The sequence below is a fragment of the Chlamydotis macqueenii genome, chromosome 9 (genome assembly GCF_036417535.1).
Source record: "Chlamydotis macqueenii isolate bChlMac1 chromosome 9, bChlMac1.mat, whole genome shotgun sequence".
NCBI classification, from domain to species: Eukaryota; Metazoa; Chordata; class Aves; order Otidiformes; family Otididae; genus Chlamydotis; species Chlamydotis macqueenii.
In genome coordinates this window covers 26,594,041-26,619,687 of record NC_141564.1, presented here as the reverse complement: position 1 = coordinate 26,619,687, position 25,647 = coordinate 26,594,041, and the positions used below count along the sequence as shown (strand labels likewise).

The 25,647-nt window shown below is 38.8% G+C and overlaps 1 protein-coding gene across 1 annotated transcript in view; it reads left to right on the top strand.

The window, feature by feature from the left end:
* The window catches only part of MME (membrane metalloendopeptidase), a 39,063-nt gene that overhangs the window by 2,670 nt on the left and 10,746 nt on the right, over positions 1-25,647 (top strand). Inside the window, exons 2-16 of the mRNA XM_086754401.1 lie at positions 539-708; positions 2,147-2,182; positions 7,930-8,091; positions 9,723-9,803; positions 10,548-10,643; positions 10,749-10,867; positions 11,849-11,914; positions 14,840-14,974; positions 17,185-17,286; positions 20,331-20,467; positions 20,567-20,660; positions 21,743-21,871; positions 22,808-22,906; positions 24,341-24,421; positions 25,344-25,447. Coding sequence (XP_086610527.1) covers positions 549-708; positions 2,147-2,182; positions 7,930-8,091; positions 9,723-9,803; positions 10,548-10,643; positions 10,749-10,867; positions 11,849-11,914; positions 14,840-14,974; positions 17,185-17,286; positions 20,331-20,467; positions 20,567-20,660; positions 21,743-21,871; positions 22,808-22,906; positions 24,341-24,421; positions 25,344-25,447 — 1,601 coding nt within the window. The 5' untranslated portion in view covers positions 539-548. The remainder of the gene's footprint in view (positions 1-538; positions 709-2,146; positions 2,183-7,929; positions 8,092-9,722; positions 9,804-10,547; positions 10,644-10,748; positions 10,868-11,848; positions 11,915-14,839; positions 14,975-17,184; positions 17,287-20,330; positions 20,468-20,566; positions 20,661-21,742; positions 21,872-22,807; positions 22,907-24,340; positions 24,422-25,343; positions 25,448-25,647) is intronic.

Sequence of the window (25,647 nt, the reverse complement as noted above, 5' to 3'; positions counted from 1 at the left end):
TTTTTCCTTCTATTTTTAGAGACAGCTGTAAAGCTGTAGTCAAGAATTGCTTACATAACATTTTAAGAAATGACAGCAAAACACAATGGCATATTTCAACCTTTGGCATTAGATAAGTGATTGGCAGATTAAGTTAATTTTTATTCAAGCAGGAAGACTTGCTTTTTGCTTGCTTGTGAACTCCTGTACCAGCATACAAGATCAAACCACACGAGTAAGTTTGAAAAATAGGTTTTGGTTTGTTGGCCTTCCTTTTCTATTTGGTGGACTCTTCATGTGAAGGAAGACCACTCTTCTGTTCTCTGTAAATGACAAGTAGTGCATGGTACGTACTTGTGTGTATGTGTGTGTGTGTGTGTGCGCATCTGTGTGAAAGGAGGAGAGAATTTTTAATTTCATGACTGACATTCAAGTAGTGTTACAAATAATTTGAAAACTAACCCAGAAAACATCTTCGTTACTGTGCAGTTGAGGAGCCAGTTTCAAGACCTATGGCTCAGTGTAAATCCTCCAGCAAATTTTCCCTTTTCCTTTTCAGACGCTGGGTTATGGGCAAGTCAGAAAGCCAGATGGATATAACTGAAATGAATACTCCAAAACCAAAGAAGAAACTGCGGTGGAGTGGCCTGGAAATAGGGCTGGCTGTTGTAGCGATTCTGCTAGCTATTGTAGCAATCACAATGATAGTTCTGTATGCAACATATGACGGTGAGTACTCTTAAACTGTCTTTGAATGTACAAATACATATGGATATAGAAGTCTGTTAAGAAATTACAAAAAAAAAAGCTTTAACAAATAGAATCCAGTTGCTAGTATATAGTAAAAAAAAAAAAAAGGAAGTGGCATTGTATTAAAATATTGTGTTAGAAAGACTTGTTGCATGATATGTATAGCTGCACTACATAAAACATTAAGAAAATGAAAACAGAATATAAAATAAAATCAGCTCAGGATTATTTGCCCAATAATAGAAAACTGTACCTTACCCATTGTATAAAATTAGATGATTAATAGCTGCTACATCATAACAGTACTTCATATGTATGTCACTAGACAGTATGACACAGCTATCTGAAATGCGAAGCTGCATCCACGCTCACTCACACCGGACATTGACACAAAACTGCTTTTTTCCAACAGGACACTATAAAGTCATTTGTTCAGACAAAGTTGTGGTAAACGCAAAACATCTGCTTGTTCTGACTTAACAGTACTTATGTTTGTAATTAATGCTTCAGTAAGCAAAAAACTCTACGAAATACAACACTGCTGAAGAAAACCAAACTGCAATGCTTCCTCCATATTCCTGTGTATGTATGGAAATACTATTTTTTCCTTTTACAGGCTGTTGCAACAAGGACTCAGTGAGTGTAGTCATACTAAGAGGTTTTGCGATTCAGCAGCCACACCAAAATATTTGAAAATAATTCCATTTGGGGTAAATACCCTGATAATTTTCGGAAAAGATAATACAGAGAAGCTAGAATTTCCATTTGGGGTCAAACTAGAATGTCTCCTTATATTGGAAATTCAGTTTTTTGTTTAATTTTAAAGTACTTAACAATTTTGTTTAAACTTTTTATTATAGTCTGCTTCAATTACAGAATGGAAAAATGCCATTCTGAAATGAAAAATTTAAAAAATGTTTTCTTTCTAAAGTCTCAAAAGAAAACATTTTCATGTTCCTGAACTGTGTGTTTTGTTTAGAAGACTTTGGAGTGAGTGTCTCAGAATTTCCATAGAATTCCTCCAAAATCTTCTTGTCTTTGTAAGGTATTGCTAAGTTTAAACTGAATTTGCAATTGTCTTCAGTCCATGTGCTATTTTTCTCTAAATTTCTTTGTTATAAAAATATTTTGCCTACCTCCAACTGATTGATAGGACATTTTCCTCTGATGACTACAGAAATCCCACATGATGAGTGACTAGCACTGAATGACCCTAAAGGGATGAAGATGAAGGTATTTTTAGAGCCTGATCCTATAAATATTCACTTACTGAGTGTAAGGTGTCAATTCGTCTTTATTGTACTGTACCTTGCAATTAAATTAAATTCCAAAGTGACTGTCAAAATAATATTTACAGTAGGTTTTATTATAGTGACACTCAGTTAAGAATTAAGAATATGATTGTATTCTCTTTTAGATGGGGTTTGCAAAACATCAGACTGTATAAAATCAGGTAAGAATGAAAATATATACCTTTTAAATGAATTTATATATTTTTAAACAAAATTACCACCATGTAATGTTCCCATCTAACTGCAGACATGTACGACACATTTAGGCATGGATCTGCTAACCCAAATAATTTTTTTTAGCATAATTCTTATTCAAATGTAAAATCTTGTGATGTGATATTGCCGGAGCTGTCATCAGGGTCTGGCTAGTTTAAACTTAGAGACAGTCTTTCCAAAGAATGCCTCCAGCTTCAGAAAATGCTGTAAGTGGATCAGAAGATGGCTCTTCCTCACACCCACCTCCAAGACAGAATTCAAGCAGAGGCTATGTCTCTGAAGAAGGGACATTAAAAGAAAGTCTTGATCATTGATAGCCACTGAAGATGACATGCTACAGTTTAAGGAGATGCAGTATTAATCTTCATGTCCAGAAAAAAATCCAGATTTCATAGTCTGACAAGCTAACTTCATTCTTCATTAACAACTGCATTAAAAATTCTTAGCTTACATCCTGGTCTGAACTCTACTAGAAGGCTACTGGAATGCATCACAGAAATGCTGAGTTCCGTACTAGGTGTCCTCTTGTAGCAGGTGAAGTGGTAGTTGTCCACGCTTTCCCTGTCCTCTCACGTATAATTCTCTTATCCTTTCTGTTTTCTCCTCCAGATGAATTACTACTGGTTTCCTTTTCTTTTTTGCTTAATCTACTTCTAAATGTCCCCATTCTCTTTATAACACTTCCTCCACCTCCTTCACACAGACGGATCCTAGGCTCAGAAGCCACCTCTCTCTCTCATTCCTCAAAAGAAAGGAGCATTTAGCTGGCTGTGCCAACGTGTATTTCAAAGGGGCTCTATGGCAGCTCTGCCCTGCTTTCTCCTTTCATGCCATTTTCCATGGCCAAACAGTTGACAGTTCTTCATGCCCTTGCAGCAGTCTCCCGCAAGGCAGGAGGAGATCCCTACATTGCCAGTGTATAATCACCTTGTTATAGCTGCATACCCCTAGAGCAGATCTCTTAGGTGATGTGTTTTTCTGGGAAGCTTCTGAAGATGGGACGCCTGAAATCACTCTCTTGGTGTTACTTTCTGGCAGACATTCCTCTTTTGCTTTCTTCACCCCCATAGAATAACTTGGCCGCACAGTTTACAAAGACTGTGGTCCTTTGTGAACTGTGGCAGAGGGTGGCAGGAAATCTAAAATAGAAGCTGAGAACTTGGGTAATTTCCTAGCCCCCACACTGTGACCTCTCAGTTTACCAAGCAAACATCTTCCATTTTGTTCAGCCCTGGTAACCTCCCATTGAAAAGCTTCATAAACACTCTGATAGCTACGTGTCACCTTCACTTCAAGTGGAATACATAGATTCTGTAAATCATGACTGGCCCCTCTGGAACTTAAGGGAAAAGACAGCCCTAGGAGAAGCCAGAGACCCAGTATGTCAGTAGGAGACACAGGGAAGGTCTTGAGGAGTTACAAAGGATTTGACAGTCAACATGCAAGAAAAATGTATGTGCTTGCAAGCAAAAGTGTATGTAATTTAAGTACAGTTGCTAAGGAATCTGAAATACGCAGCACCCCTTGGGAGGCTCGCAAAAGGCTTTGATTTGTAGGCCCCCTGTAGACTTGCAGACATGCCAGAAACTGTGTAGAAAGGTCATTATACCGGTTTCCTTACTTCTGGGGGACTGCTTCTTTTAGATCTCATTTTAGACAGTAGCCAAAGTAGCTAGGGTACTTGCAGCCCGAACCTCAGTCCTGCTGGTGAAGCCCCAGTGCAGTCCATTGTCTCAATAACTGCAGGTTGTCATCAGCACAGTCTGAGTATCCTATCAGATTTATTTCAAGTGGTCATCACTGCCTTTTAGTTACACTTCCAAGGTGGTTTCTGCCACCATGAAAGCTCCTGCAGGACTTTGAAAAATTATCAAATTAGTTGTCTACCTGATTTTTTTAAAATCTCTTAAGATGCTAATTTTTAGCTAAATACGCTCATCTGTTAAAAAAGAAGTTTAGATAGACTACAGAACGGTGAATGAACTCAATAAGAAAAAGCAGTAGAAGATTTGGAGAAATAAGGCATAATGTAAACGGAAGAGCTAGCAAGAAGTGGCTAAATGAATTACAGCATAGATTTACTCTTTTATGCTTCCATTAAAAGATTCAACAGCACACAAATATTTAAGGGAACAAATAAACATTCTTAGTGAATGTTAGATTCTCAATACAGAAGTTAAATTGTGAAAGGATTACAGTAAGGACATTGATAGGGAAAAATAACATCTAAACAGATGCAAAAGCAGTGATGTCAAATTGGAACGCTTACTTCTGACCATTCTATGATCTGTAGCAGTAGTGTGTGTTTTGCCTAGCAAGGCAGAAGCAGCTCAAATCTGCGTGGTCTATTGGACTGCTGTAGCAGTGAAACCTTACAGTGCAGGAAGCCGGTAGGATCGGGGAGCCCAGACATGAAGTTTGGATGAGCTAGCCATGACAGAACTGCCAGTTCCAAATACTGCGCCTGTCTGTAAATGACGTAGAATGGATAGCTCTAAGCAAAGTTGGAAATGACCAGTTTGCATTTAAAATTGTTATTTATTAACTAAGCCAGGATTTCTATGTCCCGCCATGGTATAATGCATTTAAGGTAGAAATTGATACAGCACTGTTGGGCCTTCTCCATGCTTATATGGCCATTAAATGAAATATAGTCAGATTATGAAAAGGCGAGGCAAGTGCTGGTAAGGACGTAATCCCCTAGAAAACTTGTTCGATTCGGTGGTCACTAGAGTGAGTGAGTTCTCCGCTCTGGAAGCAGAACACTGTGAATCAGGAGCCCAGAATGGTTACCTGGCATCTGCTCAGGCCTTCAGTGCTCAAAGAGCTTCAAAAATAGTTCAAAGGGTTTGTCAGAATTATATAATTTAATAACAAAATAAATTAATATTTTAAAAATGCAATGTAAGGTGCTTAAACTAGAGAAATAAACTCTATTACTGCTGTTATTAATAATAACATTACTGGGATAAATCTTCAAATCAGGATTTCATAACAGTTCCATCTTTAATTTGGCTGTTTCTTCCAGACCATGTAGGATAACATACAGGAAAAGTTAGACAGATAGATACAGACAGAAAGCAACAAGTATTCACTTTGGAAAATTTGTTGGGGTCTTTCAAAAAATATAATTGGGAACAGACATAAAGTTAAATGGTAATGCCTTACACCAGAACTGACCAAGACTGTGACAGTTTTTTGCAATGAATTTAAAAATTTTGTATGGGCCACTGGAAAAGAATAAAGTGAAGATACTGATAGAATTTGTAGTACATTTAATAGAAGAGCTTCAAATAAATGACCAGAAGAAAAAAAACTTAATTAAAACTAAATTGGTTATACACAGGATAAAATATCAGTAACTGCATGATAATGTTATCACGGTTTGTGAAATCCACTGCAGTGTAGCACATGAAGGTACCATGTAGTTTGTACATTTGAGCATTTTTTAAATAAGCTGACATACTCTCTCCTAATTTTCCTTAGCCCAGACAGCACAGACTGATGAGAATAGGGAATTTTGATAGCTCTCATATCAATTTCAGCTAGGTAAGCATATTGTGTTTCTCCTATATCCTCCCCAGGTCACTGGTTGTTGTGTCAGCTTATATTACTTTATTTGTAAGCTATTAAAGCAACAACTGGGTATCAGGAGTACTACAATAAAATTAATAATTGAAAGTAATTGACATAAGGCTCTACATTCTTCAGTGACAGTTAGGAAACTGAATAAACAAGTTAGAAGAGGAGCAAGCCCAAACACTAGTTCATCAAAGCAATACCGAGGACTACTGAAAAGTTCACCATGTAATATCTGTATTTATGTACATATGGATTAACCTGTATTAGAAGTAAAATAACAATATATTCATCAGTCTCATGCTTATTATTTCCAGAGCAAAAATGTCTCAGTGTGTACAGCCATGAACTTACCATAAAGCTCCTCTGGGCACAAGTATCAACTTAAAAATAACTTAGAGCACGTTTAGGATTCTGTCTAGCCTAACTGGTCCCCCTGACTTTGAAGGGACTTTGAAGCATCTGTCATTATGCTTCTGGGCCTTGTTGATAACAAAAACACATTTCATTGACTTTAATATATCCATGGTATCAGCCAAATAATGAATGGTTATCTTGGGGTTCAGAGGTGCAAATTACACTCGTGAGGAGAGTATTCTTCAGGAGAATACTTTATACCCGGGCTTTGCGTGAAGCCCTAAGTCAAAGACTACAGTTCCCATGACTGAGCTCTTTCTGTTATGTTTGCAGTACTTAAACTGTTCATTTTTTTCTTATTTTTGTATGTGCCCATTGCCTCTTGTCCAAGTTTACAGGCAGAGGGGAAATTCCTTGCTCTAATAGACTGGACAGTAGGACTGGATGCTTAGCTTTCTCAAGAATGGGTAAAAAGCAAGTGTCAAACTTAGAAAAAACATGACTGAGTTTCACAATCGCTAGCTGTTGGCATCATCCTGTATCCTTTCAAACTGAAGTCAGCCTGCCATTGACTTCAGAAGGAAAAGAATCAGGTGGTAGGCACTGTATCTATTTCCAAAGTGCTACTGAAACAGTCTAAAATTGAAAATGTGTTGTTCATGGCTTTTTCCATCTTTGAAGCACTGCAGCATTGTAAAACCATCAGATGTTGGCCTAAAATACAACAGTCTTAAGCCAACCGAAGATCTCAAGAAAAACGAGGCGGGAGGAGGAGGCAAGTCAACATAAATACTATAGCCTGTCTACCCACCTCTCATTTCCACCAGCAGAATAGACATGGAAATATTGAAAGTACTGGAGAAAGAACTATAAATATTTGACTCACTCATGTGGGAGGAATGAACATTTGAAATCACAAGCCTTACCATTTACTAAAAATAATGTCTGAAAATGGGAAGGATATTCAGTATCCTGGGAAATTCAGAGGTATCACTAGCTCTTGCTTGACTCTTAGCATCTCTCGGATGCTAAGATGCTAATCTAATCAAATTTCACTAGCGAGTCCCATGTATGATCAGTCAGTGACCAGTTAGTCTTTGACGAGCCACTTCAAGAGAGTCAACAGGGATAGCAAGAGGCACTATCCGTTCTAGAGCAAAATGTGGAATCATAGAATCATAGAATGGTTAGAGTTGGAAGGGACCTTCAATAGGTCTAAAAATAGGTCTAAAAAAATCAGTGTAGATTCAGGAAAGCATTAGTAAGAAAACTTTCTTGACAAAAACTTAAATGGTACAAAAGCCGTTATTTTACTGAAATAGATTGGATTCAGCTGAGCCTACATTGTACTTAAGTACCTGAATTGTATTACAGAGGATACTTAATCTCTGATACGTCTGTGCTTTTAATTTCTCTTTTCACCACATTTCAACACAAAGAAGCGTAAGTCAGCAAATGAAACTTCTTACATTTTATTTAAAGCTGAACAGCTGCTCACAGGGAGTAGGAATATTAGTCAGTTTATTCATCAGTAAACACAGGCAACAGAAAAGTATATAAGTTAGTAAGTATATAAGTTATAAGCAGTAAAGGAGTAGTAATTAGTTGTTCACTGACTAGTACTTTGTTTGGTCTAGAACATTCAAGTAGGCTTGAGCCTGTTGTAAACTAAACTACTTCCTACTTCAGTGCAAGCAAATGTATTCATTTATTTTCTCTAAAGATTCTTTATGCTTTGATTTGTCTGGTATTACAGCAGCCCGAATCCTTGAGAACATGGACACCACTGCAGAGCCTTGTAATGATTTTTACCAATATGCCTGTGGAGGATGGCTTAAGAGGAACGTCATTCCAGAAACCAGCTCCCGTTATAGTAACTTTGACATTTTAAGAGATGAACTAGAAGTTGTTTTAAAAGGTCAGTTGGGTTTATGTTTGTGGACTATATAAAGTTTCTTCTTTGGCTTACATGTTATCCTAATAAGATGTGGTTGTCTAGCAAAGCTTAAAATACTACCAGATACTTCAGTTTCTTTGTGTTCGGTTCAGGACAAATCTACCACAAACTGTTTGCTTGGAGAATGCTGTGGAAGTTATGCTGTTGTGTCTGACATGGGAGCAGAGCTGACCAGACCTGACCTTTCTGGTATCTGGACTCTGTGTGCTCATCTGCATATTATAAGACTGACACCCATATCATGACCCTCATGCACTAACAACAGCAGCCACATTAGGTGAAGAAGAGGTCTGCCTGTGTCCAAGTCAGCTGAAATGGTGGAAGTTGCTCTCTGGCAGCCCTGTGTCCTGCATATCTGTATTCCATCAGCTAAATCTCCAAGAGCAGGCAAGCAATTTTCCAACTAGTCACATGATAAGCTTAAAAATACTCCTTTTTTTTTTCACAAAATATAATAGTGTCAAATTGTCCATATTCCCCCTTTTCGGATGAAAATAACAGCATAAAAGAAGTCAGTTTATACTAGTGAAACATTCTCCAAGACAGTCTTTCCAGACCGAATATCCTTTTTTACTTTGCATATCTTCTGGTTTTGCCAGGTTTGCGGTTTATGGATGCCACGACATTCCTTAGGCTTCAGTTTCTGTGGAGCAAAGCAATTGTAAAGCAGTAGTTGGAGTAATTGTAAAGTAGTAGCAAGAGTGGGCTGCCCCACAAGGGAAGGCGAGCCAAGAGCCGACTGTGACTTGAGGCAGGCCTGGATAGAGGCCTCACAGACAAGACACTCAGTCCCTCAGGACCCAAACCAGAAGAGCAGAGCAGTTCGGTGACAGTGACCAGGTTCAACCAACAGCCCCATGACCACCAGACAAGTCCGTAGACACGCAGCAGGTCTGCCAGCAAGTCAGCCAAGCGAGGTCAGGCTCAGCAAAGTACAAGGCCACGTCCAACATACCTACAAGAGCGTGGGCAAGGACCGTGGGCAAGGGCCTGACCTGGGCTGCTGCTCCTGAGCCAAAAGGCATAGGGTGCACAAGTGGAGGCACGAGATGAGGCTTCTTACAGCTCTTCCTGACAATTTAGAGGTTCTCACAGAAATATGATCCATGGTCACACAGCTGCACCATACCAAAGCAGAGCTTGAACACAATCAGCTGAACTCCTGGCTGCAGTGAAGAAACTGCAGATTAGAATTACAGGAAAAGAAGGTTACAGGCTGGTCAGTGCAGTTAGAGCCTGCTGGTACGCTTGGGGTCCTGACAGCAGTTCTCTTCACACAAGAGCTTGGTCACCTAAAAACTGTCCCTGAAAACTCAGAGCATTTGTATTTCGCCAAGGATGATCCACAGGGTATCTACCTGACTCCTTCATGCTCAGTATATTAACACAGACTGATGTAATTGCAAGCCATGTAATCTCCAGAGCTTTTTAATCTCGAGTTTTGAAAGGCAAAGATTCCCTGGAATGTGAGATGGATGCAGAGTAGTTATCGTCCCCGCTCTGGTCCTCAGGATGGTATCCTCTATGGTTCCTGCAGTATCTTTCCAATGAAGATCAGATACTAAGATCTATTTGCTGTCTGTGTGTTTCAGATGTCCTTGACACACCAAGCAGTAATGATATAACAGCAGTGCAGAAGGCAAAAACTCTGTACAGATCCTGCATAAATGAAAGTAAGTGTCTCCTGAGTTTATTGCCTATAGGATATATAGATACCATCCAAAGAATCCCGTCTTCACAGTCAGCTGTACCTATATCCTTCCAGTTTCTGTGCATAATTTTTCAGAAATTCTTTGTAAAAATAAAAAATGTATCCATTCTATTGAGTCAAATAAGAATGTCGATAGTGAAATTAGTATTGTAGCTCCTGTTTTACTAGCTTTGATATTTTAGGTGAAAGTACATTGCTCTTCAGTTACCAGTTTGCTGCAGATATTTAAACTCAAATCCTTTCAGCTGAATGTGAGTTAACTTCTTTTGTAGAAATTATCAGGGATGAGGTGGAAAATAACTGGCATACCAGGCTTCTAGAAAGACACAGATATCATTTATTTCAAGAATTTGAGCTAGATGGTGCCACTAGAATGAGGAGCAGTAAAACAGTTTGCAGTGCTTCCTAAATCACATGCTTTTATAGTTTCTCTATTGCTGTTAATACTTCTTAAAACTATTATTTCAAGCTATCTGCAGAGTGAAAATACAATAATTCAGTGTCATGGCCACAAGGATTTGCATATGCTGTTTGCCATCATGCCTGAAACATGTTTTTAAAATTAAATGTTAAAGCACAGTCATACAACTGTTGTGGTGGTGGTGAAAACATATTTCTCGGCTTCATTATTCTGAACTCATTGTAACAGTATAACATCTATGTGTTTTAAAATATTATGGTAACTCATTTTCTTTTTTTCCAAAAGCTACCATTGATAGCAGAGGTGGAAGGCCTTTAATCAGTTTATTGCCAAATGTATCTGACTGGCCTGTAGCAACAACTAACTGGGATTCTTCCTATGGTAAGATAATCTATGTGTATTTCCTTTACAGTTAAAATTTCTAAATTACTGTATTTTTCATTGCTTACCAAAAATAGAGACTGAGTATACCTTTCATTTGCATAGGTACTGCTTGGACAGCTGAGACAGCTATTGCACAGCTGAACTCCAGATATGGAAAAAAGGTCCTTATTAATTTTTTTGTTGGCACAGATGACAAAAATTCCACAGCACATATCATTCATGTAAGTCTCCCTGAGTGGCGTTGTCTGGTTGATCACAGAAGTGCAGCAAAATAGGTAGCACATAAATGTTAAACAGTGAGTTTGTGAATCGACGTAGTTTTCAAACTTAAATTATCAGTTTCACAGTGTACTGTCCATTCTCAAAGTTAACATCTTTATTCTGTGCACTCACACACTGTTATTCTCAGTGAGATGGGAATAACGGAGACATTTATAGACGTACAGGCATAATTTATGTGTACGCTGGACAGAGACAGACATGATCTACTTACATATGCATGCAAGCAAATAAGTAAACATTATTTCCTTACCACATACTCCAGGCAGAAAGCTCTGTCACTGAAACCCTGGGCTACGGTCCCAATGGCAGAAAGCCCACAAAGTGTGAGTTGTGTTTTTACAATGTATTCAGATGCCAAAGCACTAACAGGACCTGCAGTCAGCTGGCACAGATATCAAAGTGGCTGGGGACATTTGCATAAGGAGTATGCTGAGAGTGCCCTGCCTGTAAACGTAAGATGATCTCTGAAAATGGAAAATCCTGAGGAAGATAGTATTACCTACGGGGAATCTTCACCAGCTACTCCCGAGACACAACAATTACAAGAGCAGAGGTCTAATCTTTCTTGTCAGTGGCTGGATAGATCTGTGACTACATTGCATGTATGAATTTCAAAGATGCAGTAACTGCCTTGTTTGTCTGTGGGCTGGTCTGTCTTCTGTACATCCACTGTTTTCATACTGGTAACATGTGGCATGCATTGTTCAGAAACAGTAAAAAGAAGCCTGAAAAGAAAGGCAAAAAGTATAAAGAGAGTGAAGAGAATCAAAGGAGAGCAACAGGAGAGAGAGAAGCTCTCCTTTGGCCAGAAGATAATTTGTCAAGAGTGAAGCATCAGCAACCTGTAATTGACCAAAGAATAGTACAATGCTATGCCATTTTGTCCTCAAGCACTTTTTCATTTTTATTTGAATTTATAGATTGATCAGCCTGGGCTTGGCCTGCCTTCTCGTGACTACTACGAATGCACTGGTGCATACAAAGAGGTAAGATGAAGCTGGCAGATCACTGACTATGTTTTAGAAGTTTTAGCCTATATTTTCAAGGCAGATATATCCTCAAGAGTGGGGACAGGCAAAGACCAAGAACAGTCCTTCCCCAAGGAGATTCCAGTTCTGCTCCTGGGAAACATCGCTGGGAGAACTGGTGAATAATGATGAGCCTTTAACCAAGGTTGATCTGCAGGTGAGAACAGCACATATGACAGACTGGAGAAGGAAGTTCTAACATGGGTAAGCATGCAAGAAGGCAAGAGAGCCAAAAGGGAAATGAAGAGGATACAGAGAAATGAGATTAAGGGCAAGGAGAAATAAGTTAGCTAAGAATGGGAGGGAGTGCAACAAGTGTCTTGCAGATGAGGTGTAGTATTACGCCATAAATGTTAGTGACCTAGTTTGATCTTCCTGGCTGCACTAAGAGCCAAGGGGTTTTTGTTGCTGGTACGTACCAATTGTCTCTGCACTGGATGAGAAGACTGTAGGCTCCTCTGGCATCACTACGCCCTGGACAGCCCAGCCATTCAGAACCAAAGGCACACTTCTCCACATGAAGGATCTGGAAAGATCACAGTCCCCTAAGTTAACGGCTGAATGAAAACGCAGCAGCTAAAGTATGTGATAGAAATTCCTTCAGATACATAAAATTTCATATAGTCTTCTTTAATTCATGTTTAGTTATTATTAATACGCATTTTCATTAACCTGTTAGCACTGACACTGTGTATCCCTCCCTGCTAATCTTGGATGTGCTTTAAATCCTTGAGAGCTGAAGTATATGTATTTGCTGAAGTCATGTGGTAGCTGAAACTGCTACCACAGTAATCTTTAATTAGCCAGTCTTCTTCTGTGTAATTAAATGCAGAAGCAATGAGAAGGCACAGTAAACATTTTGGTTTTGTAAGTATTTTGCTGACATGGTAACAGTTAATACTCTACTACTGATTACATTTAATTACAGATCATATGCTAGCAAAGGCAATCATTACCATATTAACCGCTCAGTTACATTATTATCACGTGTTATGGCCTCTAGGAGCTGCCTCATGTATCGCAGTTTGCTCCCTTCCTTGTCTTATATCCACTGCAGCACTAAAAGACAATTCCCATTCTAATCTCTGACCTACCTGAAAGTACCATACTACTCTCCACTGCTAGAAAGTCGAGGAAGAAGTATTTAAAAACCCCAGAGATTTATCACTGAAAGGCAGATTCGTAGTATTCTTGCAAGCATGAATACTTCAAGCGAGACGTTCCTCCTTTCAGTCCCTGCGCTCTGATAGCAGCGATAGCCACCTTTTCTTGGCTCTGTTTCCTGCTGTGTCATTCCACTCTTTGAGCTGTATGCAGCAAGAAAGATATCTGCCTCCTGCACTTTAACCTGTGGCTTTGTCAGGACGTCCCATCGCAAAGCCACAAGTGCAGTCTGTGAACAAGATATTTTAAAAATCTTTTTCTCTTGTAAGACAAATGACTCCTCTGCTCATACAGGAGTTATTCTGACATCTAAGTTCCCACTAAAATATCTGTGAGTATTCATATAGTCCATCTGAAATTAGCTGACTTAGCTCTTTGCTACCTGACGATACAATGATCTGCACTTCAGGCCAGAAATAACGTCCACTGATTGGTACCTAAAGATGTCTGTTGGCTTACTGGTCTGGGGTAACGTCTGTATTGAATTTTTATAAATTGTATTTGGATATTGTAAAATGGTATTTACAGGCTTGGTGTGCACTCCCTTTTGTGACTTCTTGTACCTGTCAGTGCTTTCATGGGCTTTTCTCTTTCTGGTAAAATAATCTATCTTAATTCAAAATAACACTGAGAGTTCAGTCCTTCAGGATGCTGTGAGCCACCCGTCTTTTTGGAGTCTGCTGTCAGTACCTTCCCTGAGCTGCATACAGCCTGCTAGAGCCCAGCGCTGCTGGCAGGCAGCGGGGACTGACAGGAGATGGATGCCAAGGCAGGCAGTTAGCAGAGTGGCTGTGTAAGTGTAGCATTCCTTCAAGGGCTGCGTCCTTCTGCCCTAGGAGCTGAACGTACCCAAATATTTCTATTAATAAAGCTGATTACATGCATACCTTATTAATCCTAGGTTTTATCACTGTTTTAGCAGATTACGCTATTTTGTATAAAATAGATCTATTATTAGATAGCAAATCTAATATTATGTATTTTTATTTGCATTTTAAAAGCATATTGAAAACAGCATTTCTGTTGATAGAAAAATGAGTGTGGCTTAAAAAGGAATTAGAATAATACTAAGTTCCATAAAATATAATGAGATCTGTAGATATTTGTCAGTGTAACATTCAAGAGTATACACTTCCGTATTTCCATTCTTATCCTCTGTGAATTCTGATATGCTAAATTTAGTATTTATTATATTGTCTCCAGTATATCTAAGTATACTAAATTTAGATACAGCAACATGATTTCTAAATGTTCCAAGAAGCAATAGAGGAGGTAGGCTGCTTCTGGGAGTAATTTTCCCACAATGCTAATTCAACGCAGTCCATCAGCATTTCTCTCGGTTTTATGTTTCTGGGAACTTTGCTCTTTGGAAGTGGTATTTTTGGAAGTTGTAATTAAAGTGAGCTAGATAAAACACAGATGATGGTTTGAATATGAACGTACAAATGTCTCATTTTAAATAATGAAAACACAGTGCAGTAGTTGAGACTGTTTAGCTTTGAACAGTGCTACAAAGTATACATCAATTTTCCATGAGGGAATTCTCAAAGTTAATTTCTATTTGTGATCTAACAGTACTTCAGAATAAATTACTATCAACCATTTGAAAGGGACGAAGAACAGCAGTTCATAAAAATTACGATGAAATCTTAAAGGTAATCAAGGAGTGTTGTACTTTGAAGAGTTTTATCTTTAAAATGTTTGTATTTTTTCCTGCAGGCGTGTTCTGCCTATGTTGATTTCATGATTTCTGTGGCTAAACTAATCCTACAAGAAAGAAATATTTCTTTCAATGAGAGCGAGATTTCTGAACAAATGAGAAGAGTTATGGAGCTGGAGAAAGAGATTGCCAATGTAAGAAAAACATTTTTAAAGTAGCCTTTAAATAACTGACATTTTTGTTAATACCTAAGAAAGCTAACTGTAAACGGAGTTGTTAAGTTACTTGCTAATGTTATTTTGTGGGACCAAAAGCTGACCAAAAATGTATGGGGCCTGGAACACCTAAGAGGAACACACAATAAGAAAGACATGCCTTCTGATGAGCAAGGGAAAACATCTGAGTTAGCTGTTTTCCAAATAGCAAAATGTTTTATCCTAATCTGTTCACAGAAGCCCTTCAAGAGAAGAAAGAGAGAGCAAGAGAGAGAGACTTGGGTTCTGTTTAGTTAGTTTTAGAAAGCGAGCTTTGGGAGATGCTTTCAGGCCTCTGCTCCCTTTGTCCTGTTTTCCCCGTGGGCTGTTTGGTGACCAGAGCAGTAGATTCCAAACCCTTGGCCTGCCATGCAACACAAAGTAATGTTTGTCCTGCACAAGCTGCTCCACAATGCTGATTGTTCCAAGTGCATTTTTAATCAAACACTGTTCTCCATTAAAGTATGGCTTGGAGAAACAGCTAGAATCTGAACTCGGACAGAGAAAAACAAACAGAAATTCAAGCATTCATGCGCAAAAACATGGCTTATGATTATTAAACATTTCAGAAGGACCTGAAGCCGAGGATGACTGTAAAACAAGCCAAATACAAATATTCTGGCTTCAGCTATTTTTCAAGTTACATTGATAGAAAGGGCTCGTGTTTGGCAGAGGAAGACGTTTCCTCCCCATTTGTATAAACCAAAGCCATCTGATTTTTATTTTCTTCACATTTTCCTGAGAAGCTCTGGGCTTAGATCAGATATGGAAAATTATTACAAGAAAATGAATTAACTGGAGAAAGATTTGAAAGGCAGTAAGAAGGGAAACCACAACTGCAATGTGTCTACGGAGGGAGTACAGTTGGTGGTGGGTTAGCTGCTATTGCCTTGGGTTTCAATCACTTTCATCAAAAACTCAGCACCAGCCTGAACGTTACTGGAAGAGAGCTGGCATTGTGTTCTTGGAAATTTGTTCAAGAAAACACAGACAAAATACTGAACGCACAATAGATTAGAAAAAAAGAAAGTGGAAGAGAAATATTTTTTAAAAAAAGATAGATAAAATCAGACTTGGCACGACTGATTTTCTAAAGAATTTAAATGGGTAAAAGCCATTCTTGCTCCTGACAGCTCAATTAAGAGTACTTAGGCAGTAGGTTCTCCCATAAATGACTCTCATGGATCACAAGATGACTCTTTTCCCGTAGTCCTTTGTGTACCTGTGTTTTCTCTCTTTGCCATCAAAAAAGTGTAAGTTAAAGGCAGTGAAGTATGAGGGGAGCAGGTGCTGATGCTGTCACAAGGTACTTCTGTATGACAGCGAAGGTATGAAAGAGGATTCGGGAATGCACTTTGGAAGCCTGCAGAAGTATCCTAGCAAGGGCCACTAGTGCTTGACGAAAAGAACAGAAAGAGATCCAAGAGAGTATTCAGAGACGAAGGGAGTAGTTACCATTAGGTGCTGGTTTTGTCCCCCCTTAGTCTACATTGTGAGTGCCCTAATTCCAGAGACCACCCTGCTGACGCTTGCTGTCTAGAGACAGGTTTTTTGCCTGTAAGAAGCGGCCCTAATACAGTCATGCTATCAAGGTGTTCATGTATGCACGTTTTTAACACTGGTTTAAAACCACATTGCCTAGACAAATACAAATCTTATTTGAGTTATGAGTTATGACTCCCTTTCTATACAGTGGTTCCAGAAAGAACATATCAAATAGCACATGCATCCTTGATGGGAACGCTCACACTGCATTCCTACAGCAGCACGCTGCTCGCCCTGTACTCAATAAATACATCTTCTTTATTCCCTTCTCCCAGGATTTTTGTACCTGTCAGTAACAGTGTCTGCTCAGGGCCTTGAGTGGTATGGGTCTGTGTTCCAATCAGTGTTCCTGCACAGCCTAAGTTACTGATGCCGTAACACAACACAAATCAAAAAGTCAGAAATTTAGGTTATTTAACCTACCCTTTTATATACTTTTTATCTACAAAACACTGTCCATATTTGCATGTGAGGTACTTTACAGTTAATGCAAACTTACAGTAATGTATTAAGCCAGAATTTCTTTTTTATTTTTTCTTCTACTTACCACTTCCTGTGAACTGACTCAAGATACTTAGTAGTTTTCTCATCATTAACTTTGATAGGCAACAACAAAATCTGAAGACAGGAACGATCCACTTTTGCTGTACAATAAAATGACCTTGGCACAACTGCAAAACAACTTCTCATTGGAAATCGATCATAAGGTGAGTGATCAATAGGCTGATATTTTAACCTCTAATTTATGACTGCTAAGATTTAATAATGAAGCCTGAAGGTTTTTTTTTCTTTTAAAGACATCTCTTTCTTGAGTTTAGATGTATTTGAAATTGAACAGGAAACCCCACATGCACACCATATTACCTAAACATCCGATGACATTAAACTGTATGTAAAAGACTGTGCTTCTGTACCCACTGTTTCTCCTGACTTGAAGCTCTGCTTCAACACAGAGAGATGGAACAGGACAAAGGAAAAAAAATACCATGAGCTTGACCAGGGGTTCAGAATGGTCAATGTTACAAAACTTGCGCGTACATAACCCTTGCTGGAAATCGGGAGAGCATCCTTTGCATAGTACGAATGAATTCTCTTCCTGTAATTACCACAGCAGCTCGAGGGGGCCTCCGACAAAAGTTAAGCCTACAGCCACCAATTAATTCAAATATGTTGTAGTGTGACTGTTCAGGCCCTCTCTGTTGATCCAGAGCTGCAGTTTCAGAAAAAAAACCCTCCTCTTTTTCCAACACTCCCTCTGTAAGATGGGCTCCCAAAGCGTGCAGAAAGGAGCCCAGGAAGTCATGACTATGAATCAGGAAAATTCTCCCCATTCCTCCCACTGTAGCTCCCCCAGAGGGTTCAGCTCTACCTTTTCTCTTATCCTGAGCCATGTGCCGTTTGTGCGGCATAACCTTTAATTCATGGCACCACAAAGTCCGGCTAAAGAATAGACAAAGATTTGATAACAGAGGTATGCCTCCTCTGTAACAACATGTCTTACTAGATGTGGATATTTTTAATCGTAAATTACTTCTACTTCAGTATCTTGCACAACAGGCAAGCAGGTTAACGTGTCACGTGGAAAGCACTCTGGTCTGACTGGCACGAGCACATTACTGAGTCTTTTGAGGCCAGCAAGGTACTATGAAAAACTATTATTCCTACCACAGTTTCATAATCAGTGCCGTTTTTATTGACTTTAAATTCCTCAACTTTAAATTATGTGACAGTTCACTTCTGCCTAGCTTAATTTGTTTCATAATTTACCTTCCCCCACAGGTCTTAGTTGAACAGCTACCATTACAGTCAAAATGTCAGAAACTAACTTCTCTTGTCACAGAATGGTATTGCCCTGGTTATTTTTAGTTCCTGGGGTGTGCTGCAGATCAGCAATAATCATCTGCTCTAAATTTATCCAAAAATGCTGAAAAGACACATGATGGGAGTTGGTAGCGTTGTTGTAATGGTCTAAGGATAGAACAGCAATTATTCCCAAGATTAGCTTGAAGTTTGCTGCTTCTCTTTCAAACCTAAAGTGATTCTATTCCTGAAAGCTTATCTGCTTTCCTCAGCTGCATTAGTTTGTTTGATGAAGGACATTACTTCTTCCAATAAAACTTTCCTCTCAAAAGATACAGAGTGGGAAAAATCATCAATACTTTTCAAAGTAATAGGCAAAACAAAAAATTTAAATATTAACAAAAAAATATATTAAAAACAAGTACAAAGATTGTATGCTTTTCTTAAACGTAACGCCTGCCTTTTCATTACTAAGCTCAGCACCTACCCAGTGCGGTAAAAGCACTGAGTAGCTGTAGAGTTTGGATGATGATTTTCAGCTTCTGCTCCGAATCATTTTCTCAAAGGGTGGTCCACAGAGGGCATGGGTTAGCAAACCTTGGGCCAAGATGGAGAATTTGAAGTTAGAGGTAGCTGTAACATCAGTGTCATTTACCAAAACAGTGAATGGAGAAATGGGAGAATATATAGCACCGTACAATGTACAGTACTGCATGCTGAAGGATCTCTCTCCCAGCTGGTATCATACTGAGGAAGACAAGTAACACACTCTGTTTGTGAAAATACTTCGCTTGACATCAGTGGCGGCTGTGAACTTCCTGGGTAGGGGAACGCAGAGGTTACCACCCCCGTTAATACTGCTCTGTTGCTTTGGGTTTTGTGATGGAGGAACAGCAACCTGGCTGCACGCAGTATGGCTCTGCCCACTGACAGCCTGGCTGCATGGCTCAGATCCCAGTGCTGTGCCGCCCAGCAGGGACCAGTCTGCATTCTCCTCGTAGGCAACAGAATGGCTGTGTTCTCCGGTCAGTCCTTTGGCACGTCTGCTGTCTAGGGCACGTAATATTACTAACCAGAGACTTATCAAAGGGAAATTATTTTTCTCCTCAGCAAGCTGGTAAGAGTTTCCAGTTGAGAGTGCCCACACAGTAAAATCATGCTCTGTTCAGACTAGGTGGACACTACAGAATGAAAACGTAACAGAAAGTAGTTTTCATAGGTGCTGGCTCATGAAAGTTATGTGAGCCTCTTGCAAAGGTTAACGCCAGCATAAAGAAAACAGGAGGGTTGGGACCAGAGAGGCAGAAAACGAACAGGAACACTGCCCTTTGTCTGAGAGTTGTCTGTCACAGCGTGCTGCAGACTGACCTGCTACCAAACCAGTTGGTTCTCCGGTATCTAGGAATGTGGCATGCAGAGGAAAATTCACTACAGATACTGGATTTCAAGGGTTTCTTTTAAATACCATTGAAGTAGATCCTTTTATGGACTGCTGTGTACTTCAGAACAAGTCCTTTCCATATACTTCAGAATGGACTGTCAAGTATACCACGAATCTTACTGCCCCACAGATACAGAGACACACTGTACTGAAAATCAGGCTTTAAGTCAGGCTTGGATTTAAAAGTTCTTAGCTAAATATAGCAAAAAGGCAACTGAAAATTTTACTTAAAAAACCATTTCTGCTTTTCCAGACTAAAAGGAAAGGGTCATGGCATTTTTAATTGTGTTAGTTTGAAATCAAAACAATGTCTTGACCCTTTCTGCTAAATCCCACCCTATTTTAATGGGGCTTTAGAGGATATAAATTATCTCAGGTCAGTTATTATAATGATGACTCCATTTACAAGTAGTGCAGCATTTCCGTTACCCAAACACAGTTAAAGTGGAAAAACCAGCTAAATTGTTTCTTTACGATTTAACTATATAACAATGCGTATTGATTTTCTAGGTATTCAACTGGTCAAAATTCATAAATGATATAATGTCAACTGTACAAATTAATGTTGAGAACACCGAACATGTCATTGTTTATGATCCAGAATACCTTATCAAGCTGAAGTCTATTCTTAATAAATACAGTCCCAGGTAGGTATGTAAGGTATTTTTGTAATTTGCATTTTATTTCCAGTAAACTTTAAAAGCCTAAAAACATTACCAGCTTATTGTTGTTGTTTTGTTAAACAGAGACCTTCAAAATTACATGATCTGGCGATTTGTCATGGATCTTGTCAACAGCCTAAGCCGTAACTACAAGGACACAAGGAATGCTTTTCGTAAGGTGCAGAAATTGATCTCTTTTTAAGTTGCAAAGATGACTTTTGTGAACCACAACAGATAATTTTTTATGTCATTGTAGTATACAAAAAATAACATATTCTGAATTTTTCATACAAAAGCTAGATGTGTGATTTATTTCAAAGCAAAAAACTGTGTTCCCTACGCTGTGGTAGGTGAGACACTATGTGCCATGAGATCAAGTGGTGTAATTTCAGATGCATCAGCACTGTACATGTACAAATCCACAGTAATGCATTTTAATTGCATGTTATTTTTACTAATAAGCAGGTAAGTTTCTGTTGCTGTAAGTTCCTAATGTTTTAGGATGAAAAGAAACATTATTTTCCTAGTAATTCAGTTCAAGGTGTGGCAGTTACAGAGCTTTTAACACCAAAAGTAATTGATCTGAACCTCTGAAGAGACTGGGAGCTCCTTCATTATGGAATATAAACTTCATTATAGAATGGGATTTCAGAGAGTTGCCCTGTAATGACACGGTCTGTGATATTCCTTGCAGTCAGGTCTCATACCATTACACTATCCGCTCAGCTTTTTTCACGTATTAACACGTGAAATTTGTCACGTATCATGACAAAATCCTTGCATGCCTTGTAGCAACATCACATAGAGTAAACGAGCTTCTACTTTGCAAGCTCCAAAAGGTGGAGGGCTCTGACAGAAGCTGCTGGTTGGGTACAAAACACAGTCTTATAACTGCAGAAGTTAATTTGCTGCATAATCACAATGGCCCTGTCAGAGCTGGAACTGCAAAACAGATCCCTGTGGCACTGAAAGCTTTGTGTCAGTGTATGCCTCCTTAACCATTCCCATTCTTAGCTTTTAGAGTGGTTCTCTTCTCACTACCTTTCATGTTTTGAAAGGATAAAGCATATTGCTAATGATTCTCGTATTTCCTCCACCTGTTGTTGAGGGAGATGTTCTCTTTACAGAGTGAGTCCACCTAATCGTCACAAACACAATTAAAGGCTTCTCCGAAACACACATCTGCCAGGCAGTCACCATTGTGCTTCACCTTCCGTGGGCCTAGATGTCACTGTTTTACCTAATGTTTGTGTTTCACAGGCACTTTACGGCACCACATCAGAAACTGCTGTTTGGCGTCGTTGCGCAAACTACGTCAATGGCAACATGGAGAATGCAGTGGGACGATTATATGTAGAGGAAGCATTTGCTGGAGACAGTAAACATGTGGTAAAGCTCTTAGCAAACTTAGCCTGCGTACCATCTAAGCATCGCTTCATCGTCACCTACCATGCAGTTCTTTACACAGCTCTGGTGACAATTCTTATTAACCTCTTCCATATAGCAGGTTCACTTTCTAAAAAACCTGACCTTCAGATTTGCTTCTCAATCAGTGTACCACTGAGGAGTAACAAGAACGTGTGCGCTAGGAGAGTCTTTCCTTTGTGCCTAAGTACTTCTGCATTACTTGTCTTGAGCTGGCCTGCTTTCCAAGCAAGCGACCGCAGTGTGAAGTAACACGCGAAACAGAGATGACGTTGTGTGTGCTTGGAGGGGAGAGGCATCTGCCTGCTCCACATGTTCCGTGAGCTAGCCCTCAGCCTAAAGCACCCCTGGCACATTCACAATGACCCGTGCACAAGCCAACACCCACGTCCAAGGAACAGCACTTACTGAAATGAACAGTCACTGCCTGTTCTTTGAGACTGACGCTAGCTCACATCCTGCCAATGTGAGGCACAGGGAGAGTTGCTTATTTCTGTTTGCCTTCAGTCACACAGAAAATTGCTAAAACTAACCTGGAGTTAAGCCCTGGGTTCCTCATACCCCTCCTACTGTAATCCAGGCTTAAGATACACCATTTTTGTGGCTGACATACACACAGTCATTTGATCAGATACACAACATCCAATGGATGGATATCTGACAGATTTTTAGTAATCTGAATAAATTGCATTGCCTTGTGAGCTCAGGCCATTCCCTTTCCTCCCACCGGACAGGTTCAAAGTGCTGCTTAACTTGAGCTCCAGATTTTGAGTGTGGCCCATAAACAGCATATGCTCAAGCGACCAGTGCAGGGAAAACAAGTCTGTAACAAACTGTGACTGTGGAAAAATGACTGGATCATTTTATGTGGATTTGTAACACACTGATGTTTTTTCCAAGGTTGAGGAAATGATTGCAGATATACGTGATGTTTTTATAAAAACCTTAGATGAACTTACCTGGATGGATGCAGCAACCAAAAAGAAAGCAGAACAAAAAGTAAGTTAAATCTTAAATATTTGTAATGTTGTGTATTTCTATAAAAAAAACCAGTATTTCAGTTGCTTTTCCTGAAAAAAAGTATCACTATTTTATACATACAAACCCATATATATTTGTGTTTATATAGGCATAGCAGCTTACTAACTTTCTATAACAAATCCAGATTACATGGGAAGGGGCCTCTGTGGAGATAAGCACCCAAAACAGGAGGAATCGATATACAAGATTAAGACCGTGCAGGCAAATCAGTGATTAAGAGGCTAGATAAAGAATAGCTACAAGAAAGTAATACTGAAAATGAGAAGGAATGATTTATGGTGATTTGATCAGTTGTTAGGAGAGACAGGACAAAACCAAAGAGTTAAACCGCAGGCTGGACATCATCAGAGAGCTCTCTTTCAAGGGAGGGTGTAGTGTCAGACAGTTCTTGTTAAGTCTGGAGTCAGTAACAGAAATCAATTGTAGAGAGCCCTGAGCTGGGAGGAAGGAACTGAAAGAACTGTTTATTACATCTCTGTTTTGTTTTACTGTAGAGGTAATAACAAATCCTCACGTTTGCATTTTTAAAGATAATTTATTATTAAAATTTAACTTTTGAAAAGCTTGGAAAATATAATGGGTTTATTAATTATGGAGCAGGACCTGGCATTCTCCTCCAGAATTTTGTGTTAGAAAATCTTAGGAAAAAACATTTAAAATAACTATCAAAATATTACTGTTTTATCAAACAAATCTAGGCTGTATAGTCTGCAGAAAGCTATGATTGCAACAGATAGCTAAAGAATCATTTGTTCATTTTTTTTTTAATAACTCCTGACAATGCCATTAAATACAAGTCAATACTTGGCTATAAAAAAAAACTGAGTAAGCTTTGGATTAAAAAACTTTGTTCAGGACTTCAAATTGTCAAAATTTGTGAATATTTAAATAAATAATTTCACTTCAAAACAGATGCAGAAGCTAGTTAAAAATTTGAATACAAACCTAAACTGAGTCAAACTGTACAAATTTCTGGAAATTTGTAAATGTGCTTTCCTGTAGTATACTGAAGTTACAAAATGTCCAGTTTTGAATTTTATTTCTATTTTAAGGGCTGTAAAATATGTCAAATATTTCAGGAGATCTACTATTTGTTTAAACCAGATTTTAAACTCACAATCGTAGTTGAAGTATGTCTGGCTGTCTTGTGCGCATTTCTGTAAGTTTATTTATGAAAGAAGGAACAGAACATACTTTCTAGAACTTTCCATTGTTATAATTAAAGATAAACTATACAGTTTTCAATGAATAAAAAAATGTAAACAAAACTTATATATAATTAGTATTCTGGAGTTTCTGCAGTTGCTTCCATATTGCATTTATTATGTAATTCATGACTGATTTTAAAATATGGCTGGATTTGCTATGGATATCAAATTATCTTGTCCCTAGGCAACAGCAATCAGAGAGAGGATTGGCTATCCAGATGAGATTGTGACTGATGACAATAAGCTGAACAGTGAGTACCAGGAGGTAAGTAGAGAAAAAATGGTGAATTTGCCTCCATAGCCAAGCCAAACCATATGCATCTGCACAGAATAACTCAATCTTGTGCTCAGTTGCACAGGTGTAAACAAGGATTATTCAAAGTCAGTGTAGTACAGCTGATCTAGTGCAGCTGGTGAGAAGTATTTGATGGTATTTCACGGGAATGTATACATTCTACAGGAATTACAGTATAGAACACAGAGCCAGTGGTGTTGAGGCCGGTGAGTCTAAATTTGCCACGTATTGACGTAACACTGGTTGAACTGGATGCAAGTACACATAACTTAGTGACTGTGCATGTTTATCCATGGATTGGAATGAGTCCCTGAAGTGTGACATTGGACTACTCACATAATTTAAACTGCCTCTGAGCTTTTTCACTGCAGTGTTCTTTTACCTTGTAGGTTCATTTGTAAGAGTAACCCCATTCATGTATTTAGTACTCATGTATGTTCAGGCAGAACATGTCTCAGAAGTCAAAGTTTTAATTTTGAAAAATACAGACATATAACCAAAGTATGCTTTTTAAAACACCATTTTAGCCTTACTCATGTGTTCTTTCTAAGGTGGAATTGCAGCTTACCAGGCTGGAACCTACTGGTTTCAAGTGGGCAACTCTCAGAGCTTAGGGTCAAAAGCAGCAAATGCTGAACTCCACTCAATTTATATGTATAAAGAGGAAATAAAGATCTGTAGAAAAAGATCACACAGCTAATAACATATATCCAGCTACAAAACCAACTCTGTAATGTAGTAGAGCACTGCAAACCAAGTTCTAATTGTAGATCAAAAAATACTCTTAAAAATGTGTTGCTTAGCTCATGATGCTTAGGACTAGATTTTCCAGATTCATCTCTCTTCTACTGCAAATCAATAAAACCCCCACATTTTCCCTCTTTGTTTTTAGTTGGACTACAAAGAAGAGGAATACTTCGAGAACATTATTCAAAACTTAGTATTTACCCAGAAGAAAAGGTTGAAAAAGCTTAGAGAAAAAGTGGACAAAGAGGAGTAAGTATTAAAAAATATCATGTGTAGTCTTTTCATCCAGTTTCCACAGGAGGAGGTACTTGGTTGGAAGGTAATCAGTGATGATTTAATAACCTTCCTTCTGCACTTTTTCCTCCATGAAGCGGGCAAGTAAAAGGGCATTGCTCGTTCCTAAAAGGCTGGACCTACATTAGCAAGTAGGGCAAAGAAATTGGGAGATG